Here is a 25,377-nt window from a genome sequence, read left to right as displayed (position 1 = left end):
TTTTGATTTTACAGGGAATTGCTTTCTTTAGAGCTATCTTCAGATTATTTGCTGCAAGTGTATAAAAATAAGATGATTTTCATATTATACCCTAGTACCTTGCTGACATTGTTTACTAGTTCTACCAGCTTTCTCAGTGGACTCCCTATGGCTTTCTGTGTAAGATTATGTCATCTGCAAATAGAGAAGTTTTAACTCTTCTTTTCTAATTTGGATCACTTCACCTCTTTTTCTTGCCCAACTGTCTCAACTATAATCACAGTACACTGTTAAGTAGAAGAAGTGAGCCCAGATATTCATTTCACCTCATCGTCTCACGAGGAACATATCTAGTCTTTCATCACTAACACTGATGCTAACTTTTTAAAAATGGCAGATTATTCCACATTTCTTAAATAAGGAAGCTGAATTATTAATCACTACCTCTTATCTCATTAAACTGCAATGAGTGGAAATATAATAGTGTTAGTCACTCAGTCATGTCTGACTCTTTGCAACCCTCATGGACTGTAGCCCACAAGGACCCTCTGTCTATGGAATTCTCCAGGCAACAATACTGGAGGGGGTTGTCATTTCCTTCTCTAGGAGATCTTCCTGACCCAGGGATTGAACCTGGGTCCCCAGCACTGCAGGCATATTCTTTACTGTCTGAGTCACCAGGGAAGCCTGGAAACATAATAAAGAGGGAACAAATTTAGAATTCCTATAGTAAGATTAATCTTACTGAATAGAATGCATCATTACATCAAATTTCCATTTTTCTTAAAGGAATTAAAACTGAGAATCTATTTCTGCTTCAAAAACTTCTGCCAACTTTTTAAGCATCTTTACCATGGTTTAAGACTGCAAAGGACATACTTTGAAACTTAACAGATGTGATTTTGACAATGGCTTATTTTTAGTTTTGTTTTTCTGGATTTTTTTCTGCATTTATTTGATACCTAACAAATAATTAATATTTATCACATGATGAACATTACATTATGGGCTGAAGATGGCAGAAAATTAAAGTTTTATTGTCAGGGAGCCATTGTTACAGTGGAAGGCACTGTCCAAAATTTCCAATTCAAAATACAGTGTTAGTCACTCAGTTGTGTCCGACTCTTTGTGACCCTGTGGGTTGTAACTTACCAGGCTCTTCTGCCCATGGGATTTCCCAGGCAAGAATACTGGAGTGGGTTGCCATTTTCTTCTCCAGAGGATCTTTCTGACCCAGGGACTGAACTCATGTCTCCTGCATTGCAGGCATATTCTTTACCACTGGCGCCACCAGGGAAGCCCCAAAATACAGGAGAATAAGTCTAAATACTGTGTATGTGCAATGTCCTGTGAGAGTAACTAACCATCTGGCAGGCTGGTATCAAAGTAAATGAGATTAATTTTTCAAAGGAGAGCATTTTAATAAATAAATTTTACTTATTTGAAAGACTGTAAAATTAGAGATAACTTTGAAATATACAATAGTTGCTAATCAAGAAATGAGAGCACTTCCTTTGGTAGCTCAACTGGTAGAGTGGAGGACTGTAGTACATCCCAGTTTAGTCATCCGTAGGTCGCTGGTTTGATACTGGCTCAAAGGAGGAGTTGATGTTTTACTAACACAACATTGTTTTTTTTTTTTTTTTTTTTTTAAATTTTTTATTAGTTGGAGGCTAATTACTTCACAACATTTCAGTGGGTTTTGTCATACATTGATATGAATCAGCCATAGAGTTACACGTATTCCCCATCCCGATCCCCCCTCCCACCTCCCTCTCCACCCGATTCCTCTGGGTCTTCCCAGTGCACCAGGCCCGAGCACTTGTCTCATGCATCCCACCTGGGCTGGGGATCTGTTTCACCATAGATAGTATACATGCTGTTCTTTTGAAATATCCCACCCTCACATTCTCCCACATAGTTCAATAGTCTGTTCTGTATTTCTGTGTCTCTTTTTCTGTTTTGCATATAGGGTTATCGTTATCACCTTTCTAAATTCCATATATATGCGTTAGTATGCTGTAATGTTCTTTATCTTTCTGGCTTACTTCACTCTGTATAAGGGGCTCCAGTTTCATCCATCTCATTAGGACTGGTTCAAATGAATTCTTTTTAACGGCTGAGTAATATTCCATGGTGTATATGTACCACAGCTTCCTTATCCATTCATCTGCTGATGGGCATCTAGGTTGCTTCCATGTCCTGGCTATTATAAACAGTGCTGCAATGAACATTGGGGTGCACATGTCTCTTTCAGATCTGGTTTCCTCAGTGTGTATGCCCAGAAGTGGGATTGCTGGGTCATATGACAGTTCTATTTCCAGTTTTTTAAGGAATCTCCACACTGTTTTCCATAGCGGCTGTACTAGTTTGCATTCCCACCAACAGTGTAAGAGGGTTCCCTTTTCTCCACACCCTCTCCAGCATTTATTGCTTGTAGACTTTTGGATAGCAGCCATCCTGACTGGCGTGTAATGGTACCTCATTGTGGTTTTGATTTGCATTTCTCTAATAATGAGTGATGTTGAGCATCTTTTCATGTGTTTGTTAGCCATCTGTATGTCTTCTTTGGAGAAATGTCTGTTTAGTTCTTTGGCCCATTTTTGAATTGGGTCATTTATTTTTCTGGAATTGAGCTTCAGGAGTTGCTTGTATATTTTTGAGATTAATCCTTTGTCTGTTTCTTCATTTGCTATTATTTTCTCCCAATCTGAGGGCTGTCTTTTCACCTTACTTATAGTTTTCTTTGTAGTGCAAAAGCTTTTAAGTTTCATTAGGTCCCATTTGTTTAGTTTTGCTTTTATTTCCAATATTCTGGGAGGTGGGTCATAGAGGATCTTGCTGTGATTTATGTCGGAGAGTGTTTTGCCTATGTTCTCCTCTAGGAGTTTTATAGTTTCTGGCCTTACATTTAGATCTTTAATCCATTTTGAGTTTATTTTTGTGTATGGTGTTAGAAAGTGTTCTAGTTTCATTCTTTTACAAGTGGTTGACCAGCTTTCCCAGCACCACTTGTTAAAGAGGTTGTCTTTTTCCCATTGTATATCCTTGCCTCCTTTGTCAAAGATAAGGTGTCCATAGGTTCGTGGATTTATCTCTGGGCTTTCTATTCTGTTCCATTGATCTATATTTCTGTCTTTGTGCCAGTACCATACTGTCTTGATGACTGTGGCTTTGTAGTAGAGTCTGAAGTCAGGCAGGTTGATTCCTCCAGTTCCATTCTTCTTTCTCAAGATTACTTTGGCTATTCGAGGTTTTTTGTATTTCCATACAAATTGTGAAATTCTTTGGTCTAGTTCTGTGAAAAATACCGTTGGTAGCTTGATAGGGATTGCATTGAATCTATAGATTGCTTTAGGTAGAATAGCCATTTTGACAATATTGATTCTTCCAATCCATGAACACGGTATGTTTCTCCATCTGTTTGTGTCCTCTTTGATTTCTTTCATCAGTGTTTTATAGTTTTCTATGTATAGGTCTTTTGTTTCTTTAGGTAGATATACTCCTAAGTTTTTTATTCTTTTTGTTGCAATGGTGAATGGTATTGTTTCCTTAATTTCTCTTTCTGTTTTTTCATTGTTAGTATATAGGAATGCAAGGGATTTCTGTGTGTTAATTTCATGTCCTGCAACTTTACTATATTCATTGATTAGCTCTAGTAATTTTCTGGTAGAATCTTTAGGGTTTTCTATGTAGAGGATCATGTCATCTGCAAACAGTGAGAGTTTCAGTTCTTCTTTTCCTATCTGGATTCCTTTTACTTCTTTTTCTGCTCTGATTGCTGTGGCCAGAGCTTCCAACACTATGTTGAATAGTAGTGGTGAGAGTGGGCACCCTCGTCTTGTTCCTGATTTCAGGGGAAATGCCTTCAATTTTTCACCATTGAGGGTGATGCTTGCTGTGGGTTTGTCATATATAGCTTTTATTATGTTGAGGTATGTTCCTTCTATTCCTGCTTTTTGGAGAGTTTTAATCATAAATGAGTGTTGAATTTTGTCAAAGGCTTTCTCTGCATCTATTGAGATAATCATATGGTTTTTATCTTTCAATTTGTTAATGTGGTGTATTACATTGATTGATTTGCGGATATTAAAGAATCCTTGCATTTCTGGGATAAAGCCCACTTGGTCGTGGTGTATGATTTTTTTAATATGTTGTTGGATTCTGTTTGCTAGAATTTTGTTAAGGATTTTTGCATCTATGTTCATCAGTGATATTGGCCTGTAGTTTTCTTTTCTTGTGGCATCTTTGTCTGGGTTTGGAATTAGGGTGATGGTGGCCTCATAGAATGAGTTTGGAAGCTTACCTTCCTCTGCAATTTTCTGGAAGAGTTTGAGTAAGATAGGTGTTAGCTCTTCTCTAAATTTTTGGTAGAATTCAGCTGTGAAGCCATCTGGTCCTGGGCTTTTGTTTGCTGGAAGATTTTTGACTACAGTTTCGATTTCCTTGCTTGTGATGGGTCTGTTAAGATCTTCTATTTCTTCCTGGTTCAGTTTTGGAAAGTTATACTTTTCTAAGAATTTGTCCATTTCATCCAAGTTGTCCATTTTATTGGCATAGAGCTGCTGGTAGTAGTCTCTTATGATCCTTTGTATTTCAGTGTTGTCTGTTGTGATCTCTCCATTTTCATTTCTAATTTTGTTAATTTGGTTTTTCTCTCTTTGCTTCTTAATGAGTCTTGCTAATGGTTTGTCAATTTTGTTTATTTTTTCAAAAAACCAGCTTTTAGCTTTGTTGATTTTTGCTATGGTCTCTTCAGTTTCTTTTGCATTTATTTCTGCCCTGATTTTTAAGATTTCTTTCCTTCTGCTAACCCTGGGGTTCTTCATTTCTTCCTTCTCTAATTGCTTTAGGTGTAGAGTTAGGTTATTTATTTGGTTTTTTTCTTGTTTCTTGATATAAGCCTGTAATGCTATGAACCTTCCCCTTAGCACTGCTTTTACAGTGTCCCATAGGTTTTGGGTCGTTGTGTTTTCATTTTCATTCATTTCTATACATATTTTGATTTCTTTTTTGATTTCTTCTATGATTTGTTGGTTATTCAGAAGCGTGTTATTTAGCCTCCATATGTTTGAATTTTTAACAATTTTTTTCCTGTAATTGAGATCTAATCTTACTGCACTGTGGTCAGAAAAGATGACTGGAATGATTTCAATTTTTTTGAATTTTCCAAGACCAGATTTATGGCCCAGGATGTGATCTATTCTGGAGAAGGTTCCGTGTGCACTTGAGAAAAAGGTGAAGTTGATTGTTTTGGGGTGAAATGTCCTATAGATATCAATTAGGTCTAGCTGGTCCATTGTAAGACAACATTGTAAATCAACTATACTCCAATAAAAATTACTTTAAAAAGCTTTACATATGGAAAAAGGAAATGAGTGTACTTTAAGCATCTGTGACTTTAGAGTTTCACACTAAAGTTTCTATATGAACATTTTAATTTATAAGTATATAACACAAGCAACTAGGCATGGGATATCTACATAGACTCTGTTCTTCATGTTTTGATTTTTCTTTTATTTATTTTAATATCATTATCAAGCAGTAGACAATACAGAAGTAATCATTATAATAAACAGCTTTCACCTTTGCCTGTCATCATTTTAATAACTCTTATATTAACCTATGTCTATGATATAAGACAGGTCTCCCTGGTGGCTCAGTGGTTAAGAATCTGCTGCCAAGCAGGAGATGCCAGATACTCAGTTTGATCCCTGGGTTGGGAAGACCCCTTGGAGAAGGGAATAGGTATGCCCTCAGTATTCTCGCCTAGGGAAACCCATGAACAAGCAGCCTGGCAGGCTACAGTTCAGGGGGTCACAGAGAGTTGGACACAACTTGGCAAGTAAACAACAGCAAATGATATAACACCATTTTTTTTTTTCAGTTATGGGAAAATTCCCATATCTAAACACTGTAACTTTCATTATTTCATTATAAACGCTAAAAAATAGTAATCTCCTAAGACTAACTCCAGGATCAACTCTGATCTAGTTTGACGTCAAACTTCCAAAAATCAGTTGCTCTTCGATGAGCTCAATATTTTCCACTTTTCCAGAGAAACTTTAAAATTTGGATGACTCTGAGAGGGTAACAGGCAGGAAGGCTAGGGGTCTCCAAATGGAGGAAATAGGCTGCAAGTGCCAGACATGTTTATCTCCCTTAAGCAGCAGGAAGAAACACACTGGTGATATTTTTTTCCCTTCTCTATACAAATTTAAAAGGAGCTTTCTCTTAAAATGCTGTGTTGCCAGGATACCGGGTTTCACCTGAAGCTAACTATTCTCAAACCTTGAGTTAACCAATACATTTTTTCTTATGGAAATGTTTGTCTTAAGCTATGTTAATGTACCCCAGACTCTGTCTTCAAGTTGCACCAAATGGCTCAGAACCTACTTGACAAACCAGTATGTTATACTCAGATATTGTTCCCCTAATCTATGTAAACAAAACTATCTGTATGGTAATCTGCCCTTCTACAAGATTCACGTCAATCGTTTTATGGCCTGGGATGAATCATCTAGTGCCAGGATTATCACAAAATGCAATTTATGGATGAGGAGTCTGGTGCCATTCTGAGTTTTAAGACATTCCTTTCTTTTCATTAACAGACTGCTAGTGACTATAGAACATCCAGCTGAAGACTCTTTCTGCCCCCTTCTGATGCCTATGTCAGAAGCTTTCTCTATCTTCTTTATAATAAAACTTTATTACACAAAAGCCCTGAGCGATCCAGCCTCGTCTCTGGCCCTGGATTGCATTCGTCTCTTCTGGAGGCCAAGAATCCTGGCGTCTTATCGTTCAGCAACAACCTTTCAACTCTATGTCGCACTAATTCGAAATACTGACTTTACTACCAAGGTCACAAATAACATAAATAACTGTCTGAGTTTGAAGCACATCGGTATTTCCTAGTGATGTATTAACTACCACCTGTTCTAGAGATTGACTTTAGCAGTAGTGCCATGAAAGTTTGCTGTGATGACTGCATAGTGAAAACCCAGCAGTTTAGCATTTATCCAAATATGATTTTTCTGTATCACTCATGTTGTAATGCAATCTCATATTTAGCTATTAGTCTTTTTAGTAAATGCGTTCCATTTGAGCCATTTAACACTTGGCGGTAACAAAATTACATACAATTAGAATTAAAAATACATATAATATAATCTTATGAATGTCTTCCCCGATGGCTCAGATGGTAAAGTCTCTGCCTGCAATGTGGGAATCTGGGGAGATCCCCTGGAGAAGGGAATGGCAACCCACTCCAGTATTCTTGCCTGGAAAATCCCATGGACAGAGGAGCCTGGCGAGCTACAATTCATGGGGTCACAAAGAGTCAGACATAACTGAGAGACTAACACAATCCTATGAATATATATATATATTTATGACTGAAATAAAGGTCCCATAAATGACAATAATGACCAATCATGAATTTATACTTGATTTTCTAGTTTCTTTCTATAATTTAAGAAGCAATTACAGATTCATATTGATGTATGGCAGAAGCCAACACAATATTGTAAAGCAATTAACCTCCAATTAAAAATAAATAAATTAAAAGAAAAAAGCAATTATGGGGATTTACCTGGTAGTCCAGTGATTAAGACTTCTCATTCCAGTGCAGGGGTTATAGGTTTGATCCCTGGTTGGGGATCTTAAGTTCCCACATGCCTTGTGGCCAAAAAATCAAAAACATAAAACCAAAGCAATAGTGTAACAAATTCAATAAAGACTTTAAAAAAATGGTTAAAAAAATGGTTTGCATAAGAAAAAAATCTTTAATAAAAAAGCAATTACATTTTGGTTGGATTTTAATAAGCTAATACATTGCAACTCAGTATAATTTCAACTTTTGTATTTTTGCCATAATTTGAAGCAGGATAACACAGTAATAAACAACTAGGTTTTTAGAGTTTGAGAGCTCTGGTTTGGAGTCAAATGTACATCAATTGAGAGCAATGTTTATGTTGAAAGTTACAAGACATATTTAGGTCATGTCTAGAAGTTTGTGTGTGTGCATGACTTTCCCAAGGCCAGGCTTTCAGACCCCATGCCCCGTGTTTTCCTCTCTCCTCCTTGCAAAGCATCTGCTTTATGAGCTGTCATTCACTGCAAAGATTAAACGTCTGACAACACTTCAGCTGTTACCTCTTCCTGGAGGATTTCATTTCAACACTGTAACATCGTCAGTTACACTGATAAAAACTCTTCCATGTCTTTCAGGCTTTACTCAGTGGAAGAGATTCTTGTGTACATTTTCATTGTTAGTCTATCATGGCTTTTCTTTCATGACCCTTAGAAAGACACTAATGTGCTAATAGCTACTCTAGTTTGCATGAGGCCGCTATCAAAATTTACAATTAAAATGAAAGACTCTCAGTCGTGTCCGACTCTTTGCAACCCCATGGCCTATACAGTCCATGGAATTATCCAGGCCAGAACACTGGAGTGGGTAGCTGTTCCTTTCTCTAGGGGATTTTCCCAACCCAGGGATCGAACCCAGGTCTCCCGCATTGCAGGCAGTGTCTTTACCAGCTGAACCACCAGGGAATTATTCAGTTATTCAAAACTGAATAACACTTTAACGGAAATAGAATCACTGCGAGGGGGTAGGAAACAAACGTGTGGAGATGCAAGAGGGAAGTGGGGTGGGATGAATGGGGAGATTGAATTGGCAAATATAGACTACTGATGCCATGTATAAAATAGGTAACTCGTGAGAACCGGCTGTAGGCCATAGCGAACCCCATTCAGTGTTCCGCTGTGACCTGGTGGGAAGGAAACTCAATAAAGATGGAATGTATGTATACATATGGCTGGTTCATGTTGCCATATGGCAGAAACTAACACAGCTTTAAAAGCAATATGTGGTTCACTTTGGAAGCTGTATGGGACTCTTTGCAACCCCATGGACTGCAGCCTGCCAGGTTCCCCCGTCCATGGGATTTCCCAGGCAAGAACACTAGAGTGGGTTCCCATTTCCTTCTCCAGGGAATCTTACAAGATCAGGGACCTGAATCACATCTCCTGCATTGGCAGGAAGGTTCTTCACCACTGAGTCACCAGAGATGCCCAATAGAAATTGATTTTTAAAAAGTGAAGTGCAATAAAACAAAACTGAACAACCATTTTGAAAGGTTATTTCCTATCTGTTGATCCTGGTCATTCCTCTCTCAATATTCTGCTTATGATAAATTTTCCCCCCCTTTTCCAATCATGTTTAGACACACCCTAGGCTAGAGTAGCATTTCATTCAAAGGACACATTTCCTGCCTTTCTGGTGACAGCACTTTGACATGATTGGAGGGTGCAAGTCCTTTAGCATAACTTGTTTCAGAATTCACTTGTCAACTTGTTGAAAGAAAACAATCAACTTCACGAATAAATCATAATGAAAACATGAAAGGAAGCCAGTGCCTTCTCAGTTTTTCTTTTGAATGTGAATGTTTGCAGTAGCTTTATTCATCATAGCCCCAAACTGGAAGCAAACCAAATGTCCATGGACTGGTGAATAGGTAACAATCCATATGACAGGACTGCACTCAGTAATAAAGGGGCAAACTATTGATGTGTGCAACAACAGGGATTAATCTTAAAGACACTGTGCTAAGTGAAAGATGCCAGACACAAAAAGCTACATACTGCATGATTCTCTTTATAGAATATTCTGGAAAAGGCAAAAAGTTAGGGACAGAAGTCAGATCACTGCTGGATGAGGGCTAGAGGAAGGACAGATTTTTTGCAAAGGGGACATGGAGAACTTTGGGGATGACTGAAATGTTTGATGTCTCAACTTTAGTGATGGTTACCTGAACCTACATATTTGTCAACAACTCCCTAATTTTTAAGTAGCCTTGAATATCTGAAATTTTAAGAAAATCCTTGCACACTGTTGTATGGTTAACCTCAAATATCTCTGTGAATAAATTCTAGCATTCAATAACTCAGAGTTAGAGCAGCCAAATCACATTTTTCTATTTCATGTGAAATTACATATTATTCTATCACATTCACTGCACTATAGTTAAAATAAACTGGACACACATAATTATTTTTTCCCAATAAACTCAAGAAGACTCTTGAGAGTCCCTCGGACTGCAAAGAGATCAAACTAGTCAATCCTAAAGGAATTCAACCCTGAATATTCATTGGAAAGACTGATGTTGAAACTGAAGCTCCAGTATTTTGGCCACCTGATGTGAAGACCCTGCTCATTTTAACAGACCCTGATGCTGGGAAAGATTGAGGGCAGGAGGAGAAGGGGACAATAGAGGATGAGATGGTTGGATAGCATCACCGACTCAAAGGACATGAGTCTGAGCAAACTCTGAGAGATAGTGAAGGACAGGGAAGCCTGGCGTGCTGCAGTCCATGGGGTCACAATGAGTCAGAATAGTGACTAAAGAGCAATAAAATAAACTCAAAGTTGACTCACAAAATTTAATTATATTTACAATTTATATTTTCAAATTGTAATTCACTTGATCTGTTTATATTTTATCTCCTCATGATATGAATGGAAAAGGAAGGGAATCAGAGGGATAACCATCAGAAGAAAAAGAAATAACTGAATAATAGATCACAGTAAACCTGCCACCAATTTTAAATATCTTAAATACTCACTTAGAGAAATCAAGTTAGCACCCTGTTAGTAAACTGGGTACGTATAAACTCAAAATGACCATTTCTTGGTTCATCGTCACAGTCTAAATCAAGATATTTAACTCTTCAGTCATTATTATTCAATATAAATCCAGAAGGCAGGAATATTTAGACTTAAGAGTCTAACTGATAAAAGAAAAAGTACTCGAAATATATGGATATGGAGAATCTACCTTTCTTCTTGTATACAAAGTTTCAATCAACACTGTGCCCAGTTCATCCAGGGGAGGGGGAGGTCCTTTCCCTCCATAAATGGTCCCAGGCTCTTAGAGAAGTACCCAGCCTCTCTCCCACACATCCCCTCTAGAGAAGGAAAGTCACACGATCGCTGAGTTAGAGCTATGGATCTTATGCTTGGCTCAGCTTCTGCTTCAGTTTTCTGCATGGGAACCCACTGTGGTGCACAGATCAGACATCTCTTTCTGCCCCTGAGGCCCTAAGCTCTACAACTGTCATCTGTGCTCAGTCGGGTCCGACTCTGTGCAACCCCATGGACTGTAGTCTGCCAGGCTCCTCTGTCCAAGGGATTATTCAGGCAAGAATCTGAAGTGGGTTGCCATGTCCTCCTCCAGGGGAATCTTCCTAACCCAGGGATCGAACCCAGGTCTCTTGCATTTCAGACAGATTCTTTACCACTGAGAAACCAGGGAAACTCACAATTATCCTAGGGTTGTCAACAATGTCAGTGACTGGAAGGCTGAATGCATGTCCTTCTGGAATTTGGTATTAGGAATCGCACTTGTCCCAGGTCTAAACCACACCCACCAAAAAAGCCAGTCAGCAATAAAGATAACAGTTTACTTGCAAACCATTTCTGGGACAGTCTCTCCACTGGTTCTGAAATTATACAGTAAACACAGTTATGCTAGGAAGCCTGATACAAATGCAACACTGCTGAAAGCAATCACACTATGATACCATGACAAGAAGTTGTATAAATTCCTCTAAGTTTTCTCAAGAGATGAGATCTCTCAGAATTTTCTCTTAAAATCCAGTATCTTGCTTGTTATCAAAGGCATGAAGCCAAAACCTCCTTGGCATATAGGTTAAAGGAAAAGGGAAAGACACATTTCAGAGTAGAACTATATGTATGTGTGTGTGCTCAGTCGCTCAGTTGTGTCTGACTCTTTGCAACCACATGGAGCCTGCCAGGCTTCTCTGTCTGTGCGATTTTCCAGGCAAGAATACTGGAGTGGGTTGCCATGCCCTCCTCCAGGGGATATTCCCGACCTATGGATCAAATCCATGTCTCCTGCATTGGCAGGTGAATAATTTACTGCTAAGCCATTTGGAAGCCTCAGAGCAGAACTACTTGAATTCAAAAATATCCCATCTACTCAGGCACATTATAAGTGTACTATAATTAATGTGGATGCACATGGAATGTGTATCATGACATCACAGCAAGAAATGAAACCTCACATCAATGATGCGTTTACCTAAATTCTCTGCAAAATGAAGTGAAGTCACTCAGTCGTGTCCGACTCTTTGCGACCCCATGGACTGTAGCCAGGCATGAATACTGGATTGGGTTGCTGTTTCCTTCTCCAGGGGATCTTCCCGACCCAGGGATCGAACCCAGGTCTCCCACATTGTAGGCAGACGCTTTACCATCTGAACTACCAGGGAAGCCTGAATTCTCTGCAAAGCTGACCTCAACTCTCCTATTACACCTCCTGACTCTATATGTGTTCTCTGGTAGCTCAGATGGTAAGGAATCTGCCTGCAATGCAGGAGACCTGAGTTCGATCCCTGGGTCAAGAAGACTCCTGTAGAAATGGCAACCCACCCCAGTATTCTTGCCTGGGAAAATCCCATGGGCAGAGGAGCCTACAGTACATGGGATCACAAGGAGTCAGACACAACTGAGCAACTAACACACTATGTGTCCTAATCTAATGTACTTCCTCTTCCCTCACATGTAATTTCTTGTTACATACATTAATGTGAGCATCGTTTGGGAGACTTGCGGTAACTGCTAACACATGCATTCATATCCAGGGAGTAATATTTGCTTAAATATTCTTAAATTGTATCTTGCTAACAATTAACTCATGTATAAGTTTATCAGTTTCTTTCCTATGTAGGTCATCCTTCCATGATTGCCTTTTACCTTATTTTATATGTACTATGTACTCTAAATGTATGTGCTAGAGTCAAATAAGATGTTCTATATCATGTAAAGTTGTGACATCCCAATGGGTTACTGAATAAAAAGGAAGTGCACAATCAAAATACAGATGGCAATACAGTTGCAAGGGGGCAAGGACCGGGAGAAGGGATAGCTAGGGAACTGGGGATGGACATGGATACTCTGCTATATTTGAAATGGATAACCAACAAGGACCTACTGTATCACATGGAACTCTGCTCAACATTATGTGGCATTCTAGATGGGAGAGGCATTTGGGGGGAATGGATACACGCATGTGGCTGAGTCCCTCCACTATGCACCTGAAAATGACAAACATTTGTTAATCTGCTATACTCTAATATATAGCAGATTATACTGCTATATCAGACAGGTGAAGGAAACTAAAGTCTGTAAATACAGGTGGAGAAAAACAAAAGTCTGTAAAATGAAGCCAGGCCAGCCAGTGATTGCTATATGTCATGCAGAAGCTCTCATAGTAAAGTTCTTATGGACATTATATTAGAGGCAATGGGAAGATGCTCTAATGACAGGACAAACTCAGGTTTCTCTCAGATTGACCCCAAATACAGATCAAGAAGCAACAGTTAGAATCAGACATGGGGAAAACAGACTGGTTTTAAATTGGAAAAGGAGTACATCAAGGCTATATATTGTCACCTTGCTTATTTAACTTATATGCAGAATACATCATGTGAAATGCCAGGCTGGATGAAGCACAAGTTGGAATCAAGATTGACGGGAGAAATATCAATAACCTCAGGTATGCAGATGACATGACCTTTTTGGTAGAAAGCAAAGAGGAACCAAAGAGCCTCTTGATGGAGATGAAAGAGGAGAGTGAAAAAGCTGGCTTAATATTCAAAAAACAAAGATCATGCCATCTGGTCCCATCACTTCATGGCAAATAGATGGGAAACAATGGAAACAGTGACAGACTTTATTTTTTGGGGCTCCAAATTCACTGCAGATAGTGACTGCAGCCATGAAATTAAAAGATGCTTGCTCCTTGGAAGAAAGGATATAACAAACCTAGACAGCATATTAAAAAGCAGAGACATCACTTTGCCAACAAAGGTCCGTCCAGTCAAAGCTGTGGTTTTTCCAGTGGTCATGTATGGGTGTGAGAGTTGGACTGTGAAGAGAGCTGAGTGCCGAAGAACTGATGCTTTTGAACTGTGGTGAGGGAGAAGATTCTCAAGAGTCCCTTGGACAGCAAGGAGATCCAACTAGTCAATCCTAAAGGAAATCCGTCCTGAATATTCATTAGAAGGACTGACACTGCAACTGAAACTCCAATACTTTGGCCACTTAATGCAAAGAACTGACTCACTGGAAAAGACCCTGATACTGAGAAAGATTGAAGGTGGGAGGAGCAGGGGATGACAGAGGGTGAGGTGGTTGGATGGCATCACTGACTTGATGGACATGAGTTTGAGCAAGTTCCAGGAGTTGATGATGGACAGGGAAGCCTGGCATGCTGCGGTCCATGGGGTCGCAAAGAGTCAGACAGGACTGAATGACTGAACTAAACTGATTACTGGCTCAATGAAACAATGATGCTAAAGAAGATATTCAGTTTTATGCTTGTGAAGAAGTAAATAACAGGACAAATAAAAGTGCTGTCTGGATTGGGATTTCTGTTATAATTCATGTTCTAAATATTCTCCACAGTAGACTAGATTTGTGCACTATGCATGTCACAACACATAGAATCATGAAATTTTTGAGAACATGAGCAGGAATAGAGCATAAGTATATACACAGAAAGTGATCTGTAGTGTAGAACAGTGGATCGAGAACCACAATGATGTGTTTTGGAATGAAGATCTAGTTCAACAAAATTGCAAGACAGTATTCCCTGATATTTTGCATTGCAAAATCCTAAAACACACAAAAAATAAACTCTGAGTAATTGGATAAACTCAGCCAGTAGTTGGAATTGGTTGACTGTAAATGCAAAGTTTCTTAGACTTGTTACATTTGACTAGAAAGGTTATACAGATTCTGCATTCTCTTCCATAGATTCTGTCCATACAAACAAGCTATGGTCCATTACCTATAGCTAACTTAAATTGAAAACACTGGAATCTGTGTCCAGCTGCTTTTACATTTTCAAGGATAGAGTTGCGTTGCATGCTCTTATTTTCCGTGTCTGTATTTTGAGAAGCATAGCTAAGGTCAAAAGCATAGGACTTTAAACAGTGGGATCCCAGTAAGACTTCATTTGGTTTCCAGTTTCCAGTGGGTGGTACCTTGACAAAAACCAAAGGCACCATCTCACCTACCTTCCTACCTCGGTGACAGTCAGACCTGGGACTGACCAAGGAAATGACCACTCCTGGGATCTCACTCTTAACATTTGCCTGGCATGCTTCTCCAATCTTCTGTTAAGATTATTTGTTTTTCCTTTTTGTTATTATTTTACTAGGTCACTGTCCTATTAGACATTCAAGCCTCAGGAAATAAGAATACCATTTCACACACCATGTTTTAGCTACATTCTTCATCCCTAACATTTAAAAAATACCCTCCAATACTGTAAACTTAGTAGTTCTGATAAAATTTTCAAAATGTCTTGCTTTCCATTTTTCCATTTTCTTTTCCATTATTGCCTAGGAATGTCTCATCTCAAAAGGTAGTAGTTACCCTAGAAATATACTCTATGCAAAGAATGAGAATATCAACCTTCTTTTGACTTCAATGATTTTCTACATTGTTTCCATCTGCAAATCTTTCCACTTGCATAAACATAAAAAGACTGGAAGTGTGGGGGCGGGGGAGGAGGTGGATAGAAATTATGCTCTGAGGATATTATGCCAACAATGCAATTTAATGCATCTTTGATGGTGTGCAATTAGGTATTAAAATTTCTCATAAGTGGAAACATTCTTGGTCAGTAGAAATTACCGTAGATAATTTCAGGTGACAAGGGAATAATTTTGCTAGATAGAAGGCCTAGATAATACATAAAGCATTCAGATTAGGGGAAAATTAATTTTTTCTTCACATGAATCCTTTGGTTAACCGTATTAGAAAATGCAAATTCACATAAAACTGAAGGAGAAAACTGCTAAGTTTTTATATTTTAAAATAAAATCTATAAAGACACAATATAGCAAAGCAACTAACAAACAGTTGGCCAAATCAGAATTCACTGATTTTTTTTGTTCCTAAAGGGCTAACTGCTTTTGCACAAAGGTTTATTTAAGGTATGCTACTGGTTTAACATAGAGTCCTAGTCCTAAGTATGCCCTTAATCTTCTCTGATTGTCCTTCTTTCACATCAGTGTTTCTAAAGGAGGAGGAAATGCTGAGGTCAATGTATTATGTTAGTTGGATAGATTTATCAAGTATGCAGGACAACACCACCACTGCAAATTCTGATCACATTCATGTTCTTGGCATACTTTGGGCATTGCATATGCTAAAAAGAAGATTGTACCAGACTAGAAAAAGGGTACACTAAGCAAGGCCAGGATTAGCCAAGGGTGGCCAGAGAGAAGGCTTTCCTCCAACTGTAGGTAATAGTCTTCTTGTTTCCATTCAGACTCTAACGTTTAGCTTCATTTCAGTAAAAGCTGAATGCACTGTCAGCAGACAAGCCACAAGCAATTCCTAAGTGATGGGAGTAACCAACCATTCCCTTGAGATGATGGATGTGTTCACTTCAGGCATTTGCTATAGAAAATGTAACAGTAATGGCGCTGATAACGGCTGACATGGGGGTGCAGTCAGTCCACGGCGTGCACAGGCAGACTGTTCTAACAGCACTAGTCACTAAGAAAAACGTTCAAAGGCAAAGGTACAGATGTCATCTGAAAGCGTTTCCATTTAAGTGGAGATCATACCACCAACTCAATCAGGAAAATGGGTATTAAGCTTCTGAGCATCAAGAGTTAATCTTTTGGAATTTTAGAGGTTATTTCAGGTTAAATAAATAATACCTTAAGATTATGTTGGTTGTCTGTTTTATATATAGTAATGTATATAGCACCAACTCCTAATTTATCCCTCCACACCCTTTCCCCTTTGGTAACTATTAGTTTCATTAAGAAAAAGAATCTGAAAAATAGTATACAGATAGATAGATGCATATTTATAAGATGTATAGCAAAGTAATTCATCATATACATATATGTTAAACATCTGAAGCTCTATGTGTATATATAGACCATTTGTTGTTCAGTTGCTGAGTCATGTCTGACTCTTTGGACCCCATGGATTGCAGCACATTAGGCTTCCCTGTCCTTCACTGTCTCCTGGAGTTTGCTCAGACTCAATTCCACTGAGTTGATGACATCACAGCAAAGTAATTCAGTCATATATACATATAAATCTATACATCTGAAGCTAACACAACATTGTAAGTTATCTATACCTCAATGAAAACTGAAAAACTGAAACTGAAGTTGCTCAGTCATGTCTGACTCTTTGCGACCCCGTGGACCATAGCCTGCCAGGCTCCTCTATTCATAGGATTCTCCAGGCAAGATTACTGGAGTGGGTTGCCATTTCCTTCTCCAGGAAATCTTCCTGACCCAGGGATTGAACCCAGATCTCCCGCATTGCAGGCAGACGCTTTAACCTCTGAGCCACCAGGGAAGCCCCTATACCTCAATAAAACCCCCCAAACCCTAAAGTATATATAAAATAATGGAATATAAATGGCTTCTATAAAATTAACAGGGTAAAGTTTTTAATTGTATAACTCACCGTTATATACACGAAACATAACGAACCAAAAGAGACAAGGGAACCAGCCTGCAGACAGGCGAGTGGACACTCACTTGGCGTGCCGGATATCTGGCAGGGACCTCTCTAGAGCGATGTTGTTGCTGACGAAAATATTGAAACCGTTTTCCCTGTAAGCTGAGTCATCATGGTCCTCCTCAGTGAGGGGGTAAGGTTTTCCATGTTCCCCTTTCCCTATCAGGAGAAAAGGAAAAGGGGTTAGTGTCTGCATAAAAACCACTTCCACTTCTAGAACAGATAATAGGATGTGAATGTGTTTCTTTAGTCTCTCTTGTTATTATGCTCCAGAGAACGCTCCAGCAGCAAGATTTTATCAAATGATTATTTTATTTCATTTAGAGAAATGAAACATACTCATAATAAAAAGTAAGCAACACAGAAGTAAAAAGTACAGTCTCACCTCTCAGCAAAAACCACAGCTAAGAGCTTAAACATTTCTATGCAGATATATATACTGATAATATACATACTGCCCTATAATTTGATTTTATCAAACAGAATTGAATAAAAAAGGCATTACTTCATTTACTTCTGATGGTTGATATTATTCCACGACCTTCCAATTTATAGTATTTGATAAAAATATATTTCTAGGTTATTTTTAACTTTCTATATTGTAAACAATCTTAATAAACATATTTGCTTGCTTAAGATTCCTAGGTTTGTATACTTGGAAAATAAAGTTGCCACAATATCTTTAGAGCTAGTAGATAGTTTTCTAACATCCCCAGAAGCATTAAAGAATATTTTGAAATTTGAAATTTGCTGGTAAAAATACAGATTATTCAAACTTTAATTTCCCTTCTCTTGAGTAATAACAAAATTAATTTACATACATTTATCATTTGTATTTCTTACATTTTTAAATGGATTTTCAGAGATTTTACAAGACAATCTGCATTTAAGAGCAATTTACATGTTATGTTTGCTCAAGCTTTTTTAAGAATCTGTGTTGTAAATCTTTTCTAGGTTTATTTCATTTAAATCTAAGGCTTCTGTCTTTTTGGTTCAGCCTGGAAGGAGCTTGGAAAGTTCCTTTCTGTCCTAATAGCAGATAAAAAGCTGAACAGACTCAACAACCCTTCATGGATGCAGAAGAGAGAAGTAGACATAGGACAGGCAAGACAGATGGGGGAAACAGGAGCCCAGGCTTACCAGAGCAAGAATTCATGAGCAGAAATGCCGGTAACCAGTTGTCCAGGGTAGGAAATCTGAACTGTAACTGACAAATTGCTGGAGCTCAGAGCAGGCAAGTCTGAGAGGTAAAAGGTCTCCGAGGATTCAGTCATAGAGAGGCTCCAATTTTATTGTGACGTTTATCTCCAGGAGCTCAACAAAGCTCCCAGAGTAGATACCAGAGAAAAATTCTCTTGTGTTCTTGGCAGGAGGAGGATAGAAATTTTAAAATACGCCTTGTTCTTCCCATTAACAAGGCCTGCCCTTTAGGGAACCTAGTTAACCAGAGCCCACCTGCTCAGGTGTATCCTGTTGAGCTTAACAGACCTAAGAGAAGGGAATTCCTGACTTGAGCCCATGGTAACCATCCTGCCCAACCAAAGGGGGGAGGGAAATCCTGAATGCCCTCCCACACACCTCTACATCACATCATGAAAGGCCTGTTTACAGCAGTTTCTTTTACCAAGTACATCATGTCCAAGGGAAAAAACGAACAAACAAAACAAAACAAACAAAAAAACCACAGGGCATGCCAAAAAGGCAAAAAGTCACAATTTGAAGAAAGGATCAGAACTGAGTTTCTCGAGGTAAGAATACCGCAGTGGTTTGACATTCCCTATTCCAGTGGACCATGTTTAATCAGAGATCAAAACAGTTAATCCTAAAGGAAAGAACCCTGAATATTCATTGGAAGGACTGATGCTGAAGCTGAAGCACCAATACTTTGGCCACCTGGGAAAAGTGATGACTTTGATGGGAAGAGATGACTCATTAGAAAGACATTGATGCTGGGAAAGATTGTAGGCAGGAGGAGAAGGAGGTGGCAGAGGATGAGATGGTTGGATGGCATCACCGACTCAATGGATATGAATTTGAGCAAACTCTGGGAGACAGAGGAGGACATGGTAGCCTGGAGTGCTGCGCAGTCCATGGGGTCACAAAGAGTTGGATGCGACTCAGAGATGGAACAACAAGCATCAGAATGAGACACAGCAAGGATTGTGGAATGATCAGGCCAGTGCCGGGAGCCATTATGGGAGATCCCACTCATGACGAGGTCATGAAGAAAATACCTGACACGCAAGGCCATTCAGGATCCCATCCATGACGAGGTCATAAGGAAAAACCTGACACGCAAGGCCATTCAGGATCCAAGGGACCCTCCAGGTTGGCCTCGGCCTCTACCCCACCCTGTGTCCTCCCCCTTTTCTGCTGTTGTTCTTGTTTGCCCAGCTGCAGATTCTTGTGTTGCCTGCCGAGAGCTCTCCTGCTCCTCTTTCACTGAATAAAGACCAACTTAAAATGCTAACTAATAAATCTCCTGGATGCTGGTATACTATGAAGGGGCCAGGGATGAAAGAGATGCTTCAATTCACACCCTTTTGCTGGCATTCTGGCTTGTTTGATAAATGTGTGCTCTCATTGCAAAAAATGCTCATGATTGTTCTAAACATCCCAAGCATAGTACGCTAACAAAAGAAACTATTAAGCATAGGTCCCTCCATGGAGTGAGAAAAGCTCCATAAATAATAGTCACAAATGTGCCTAATAGAAAATACTTTAGATAGAGATTAGCTGGCGACTTCTTGCAGGTAGTTAACTTTTAGACTAAGAGCCTGTTTTGTGCCATATCTGTTGTTTTTGCAGTCCTTTGCATTTCTGTTCCATAATAATGTAATCTTATCTAGTTCCCATAAAAATGACACCTAATTAAAAAAAAAAAAGATTAACCACAAAAAAGACAGGGTTGGTTACTGAAGATGTTTAAAGTTACACCAGGTGCAAGCCATAAATTGTCAACAGGCCTGAAAGCCAAAAGATATTATACATAGAGATTAACCATAAAAAAGGCCCTAATAGGCACAGAGCCCTTTGAGGGGTGAGGAAGCCCTATTAGAGAATACAAGAAATATTGTTTTAAAGGTGGTTATTGGATCAATGATTGATGTTAATGTGCTAAGGTTGTGCAGTGGAAACTATTGTTAATATAGTTGGAGATCTAGAAAAATAAGAGTTTAGCCCTAGAGTAAAAACAAGAAGATAATTGTTAATTTTAACCAGGAGCGCTAAACAGGGGCTGCCTCACCAGAGCCGCAGAGTCTTTGTGTGCTAAACTTTTTAGATAAATTTAGCAGAGAACTTCTGCAAAAAGACTGACCTTTTTGTTAACAGGATTGTATTTCTATTATGTTGCAACCTGCTGTACCATGAGACTGCCACTTTTCTGTTTTCTGCTAAGCTCAAGGCCAAAAGATAATGTACAAAAAATCTATGGGAAAAGACTCTCATAAACAAAAATATACAGAGGACACCTGGTTTCGTGAAGGACAAGCTGATATAATGTTAAACTAAATCTGTGTGCTTATCTGCCCCTTAGAAATGTACCAACTTAGGGTATAAAGGCGATGGTGGAAAATAAAGCAACTGCCACACTCTGCTGCACATCCCAGTCTGGTCTCTCTCTTTCTTTCTCTCTCTCTCTCTCATTCGCCAACGCCGTTCATCCTGAGGGTTCCCCTACATCCTGCTGGGGCTAGACCCCAACAGGCCAGCAGCTGAAAACAACTATGATTAATATGCTAAGGATCTAATGGATAAAGTAAACAGCATGCAAGAACAGATGGGCCATATAAACAGAGAGCTAGGAATTCTATGAAAGAACAAAACATAGCCGCTAGTGATTAAAAAAAAAAACTTAATAGAAATGATGAATGCTTTTGATGGATTCCTTGTAGACTGAGTACAGCTGAGGAAAGATCCTTTGAGCTAGAGGATGTAGCAATAGAAACATCAAAATCCAAACAGCAAACAGAACAAAAACTTAAGGAATAGAATATTCAAATACTGTGGGATTACTACAAAAGGTGTAACATATACCTAATCGGAGGGCTTCCCAGGTGGCTCAGTGGTAAAGAACACGCCTACTCATGCAGGAGACATGGGAGACGCAGGTTTGATCCCTTGGGTCGGCAAGATTCCTTGGAGGAGGAAATGACAACCCACTCCAGTATTCTTGCCTGAAGACTACAGCCCATGAAGTCACAAAGACTCAGACACGACTGAGCAACTGACAGTGCACACGTGCACATACAATGTGAACAGGAGAGAGAGAATTAATACCTGATAATATCTGAAAAAGCAATGACAGAGAATTTCCCCAAATGAATATCAGACTCCAAACCACAGATCCCTGAAGATCAGGGTACACCTTGCAGGCCAATTACCAAAACACTACACTGAGGCATATCATTTTCAAAATAGAGAAAATCAAAGATAAAGAAAAAATCTTGAAAGAAAACAAGAGGAATAGCTTCTTACCTACAGAGGAACAAAAATAAAATTTTATCCAACTTCTCTTCAGAGACTACAGAAGCAAGAAGAGAGTGAAGGTGAACTATTATATTGACAATTAAAGAATTGAGCAATAAAACCCCCTATCCACCTAGAACTCCATCCTCTGTAAAACCATCCTTCAAAAGTGAAGGAGAAATAAAGGCCATCTCAGACAAACAAAAATTGAAGAAATTTGTTGCTATTAGAGCTGCCTTGTAAGAAACATTAAAAAGTTCTATAAGAAGGAAAATGATATAGGTTATAAACGTGGATCTACATGGAGCAAGAGCATTGAAGAAAGAATAAAGGAAGGTAAACTACAATCTAAAGCCTTTTCATTTTTCTTATTCTTTTTTTTTTTTTTTTTTTTTAGTTGGAGGCTAATTACTTCACAACATTTCAGTGGGTTTTGTCATACATTGACATGAATCAGCCATGGAGTTACATGTATTTTTCTTGTTCTTAATTAATAGAAGTTGGTTCAAAGTAGAATATTAACAATGTAATATATTATATATGTTTATATATTATATTATTTCTGTGTTCATTGTATAGACACACATACGCTTATAAAAAGTGGAACAGAGGACAGCAATGATACAAGACATAGGAAGCAATTAATAATTAGGATCATTTTATTATTTTAAGATATAACACTCCACTTAAAATGCTGTAGTTTTATTTATAAGTGGAGTTGCATTAGCTGTAAATGTGCTGCAAACTCTAGGGCAACCAGTAAAAAAAGTTACAAAGAAGCATAGCTGTCTGAGTCTATGCTATCTCAATTTTAAATTGATAGAGAAACAAGAAACTGGCAAGGGAGTTAACAACATTGCGCTTTCTGTATATGAAATTGATATTTAAATAACACTTTTCTCCATTGCTGTTTTTAAACAATGTTCAGTTCAGTTCAGTTCATTTCAGTTGCTCAGTTGCGTCTGACTCTACGTGACCTCATGGACTGCAGCATGCCAGGGCTCCCTGTTCATAACAAACTCCTGGAGTTTACTCAAACTCATGTCTACTGAGTCAGTGATGCCATCCAACCATGTCATCCTCTGTCATCCCCTTCTTCTCCTGCCTTCAATCTTTCCCAGCGTCAGGGTCTTTTCAAATGAGTCAGTTCTTTGCATCAGGTGGTCAAAGTACTGGACTTTCAGCTTCAGCATCAGTCCTTCCAATGAATATTCAGGACAGATTTCCTTTAGGATTGACTGGTTGAATCTCCTTGCTGTCCAAGGGACTCTCAAGAGTCTTTTCCAGCACCACAGTTCAAAAATAAGTAGCTAGAATATACCAGTATCAATATGTTCTTGTAATCACTTCAGCCCAAGAAAGCTGTGTAGTATTTTAAAAATTATAAAAAGTATTATGATGATTCATTTGGCAAAAAGAGTTGGACAGAATGGTTTTCCTATGTATCAAAACTTGTTTACAACTTTGTCATCTATGTACCTAGGGAAAAAATCAATAAATTTCTTTAGTTGAAAAAAAAGAAGCATAATTTGTATACTAAGAAATGGAGAAAAATGATATCATATAAAATGCTCAGTTCAAAGCAAAAATACAGAGAAGTATAAGACAAGCAATGCACAAGGATGATAAACAGAAAACAGCAATGAGTAAGGTAGAGATTAATCAAAATTATATCAGCAATCACTTTGAATGTCAATGGCTTAATACACCAATTACAAGTGATTGTCAGAATGGATCAAGATAAATCTAAGATTTTTTCCATCCAGATTATTTTACTTTTTTACATAGTTTCTTATTTACATTTATAGATAAGCCAAGTACTACTGTACTATTATTTTAAAAATTCATTCATGAATTCAGTTTTACTAACATTTTGTTTTGTTTTATTCATTAACATTTTTGAACCATCTGGAACTTGTTCTGGTGTGAGATGTGAGGAAAACATCACTTTATCATTAAACAAGTGGCTAGGTGTTATAGAATTGACATTTAATGAATACTTTGTCATTTTCTTTCTTGCTTTAAAACGCCATGTACAAAAGTAAAAATAGAATTGCCATATGACCTAGCAATCCCACTTCTGGCCATAGATCTGAAAAGAGAAAAACTCTAAATTTGAAAAGATAGGCTTCCCTATGTTCATGGCAACACTACTTAAAATAGTCAAGATATGAAAAGAACCTAAATGCTCATTGACAAATGAATGGATAAAGACACAGTACACATATACAATGGAATAATACTCACCCATAAAAAGAACAAAATAGTGCCATTTACAGAGACACCAACGGGCCTAGAGACTGTCATACAGAGTGAAAAATCAGAAAGACCAAAAAAAAAAGGTCTATTAACACATGTATGTGGAACCTAGAAAATGATGGTGTAAATGATGCTATCTGCAAAGCAGAAATAAAGACACTGATGTAGCAAAGAACTCTATGGACAGTGAGAGGGGAAGGGTGGGGGGTGAGCTGGGAGATTGGGATTGGCATATACACACTACTGACACGGTGTACAGAATAGATGGCTAATGAGAACCCCCTGCACCCACAGCACAGGGGACGCGCGCTCTGTGTGGCCTGAATGGGGAGGACAAAGGGAGGGGGGACACGCTCACCAACAGCTGACTCATTCTGCTGTGCCGTGGGAACAAGACAGTATTATAAAGCAACTGAGCACCAGTAAGAAGTCATTAAAAATCTATAGAATCAAGCCTTTGATCAAATTTAATTTTTTGGAGAGGTTTTTCATAATCAACACATCTTAAACCATCATACAGAGAACTCCACACCCTCTCTATATCCCAAATCTGCCTTTATATATATATATACATTTTTTTTAAACTACATATAGCTTGCTATTCTATATTTATGTTTTTGCCTGTTAATCCGCAATCTTCCAATCCGGATAGAAGCTTCACGAAAGTAAGGCCTTTCTTCTGTGTCCCCAAATATCCCCAGGACCTGGAAGAGTGCCTGCCACATAGCAGATAACCTAATAGACGTTTTTTGAGCCTTATGCAAATAAAGAAGTGATAAGATTTGGGTTCATTGAGAGTGAAAGTGAAAGTATTCGTCGCTCAGTCATATACGACTCTTTTTTTTTTTTTAGTTGGAGGCTAATTACTTCACAACATTTCAGTGGGTTTTGTCATACATTGATATGAATCAGCCATAGAGTTACACGTATTCCCCATCCCGATCCCCCCTCCCACCTCCCTCTCCACCCGATTCCTCTGGGTCTTCCCAGTGCACCAGGCCTGAGCACTTGTCTCATGCATCCCACCTGGGCTGGTGGTCTGTTTCATCATAGATAATATACATGCTGTTCTTTCGAAA

At 38.6% G+C, this 25,377-nt stretch overlaps 1 protein-coding gene across 1 annotated transcript in view; it reads right to left on the bottom strand.

Moving 5' to 3' along the window:
• Window positions 1-25,377, bottom strand: part of GALNTL6 (polypeptide N-acetylgalactosaminyltransferase like 6) — a 1,387,945-nt gene that overhangs the window by 801,635 nt on the left and 560,933 nt on the right. Inside the window, exon 3 of the mRNA XM_043891291.1 lies at window positions 17,590-17,728. Coding sequence (XP_043747226.1) covers window positions 17,590-17,728 — 139 coding nt within the window. The remainder of the gene's footprint in view (window positions 1-17,589; window positions 17,729-25,377) is intronic.

This window comes from Cervus elaphus, chromosome 29 (assembly GCF_910594005.1).
Source record: "Cervus elaphus chromosome 29, mCerEla1.1, whole genome shotgun sequence".
Taxonomy (NCBI): Eukaryota; Metazoa; Chordata; class Mammalia; order Artiodactyla; family Cervidae; genus Cervus; species Cervus elaphus.
This window is presented reverse-complemented; position numbering and strand designations above follow the sequence as displayed.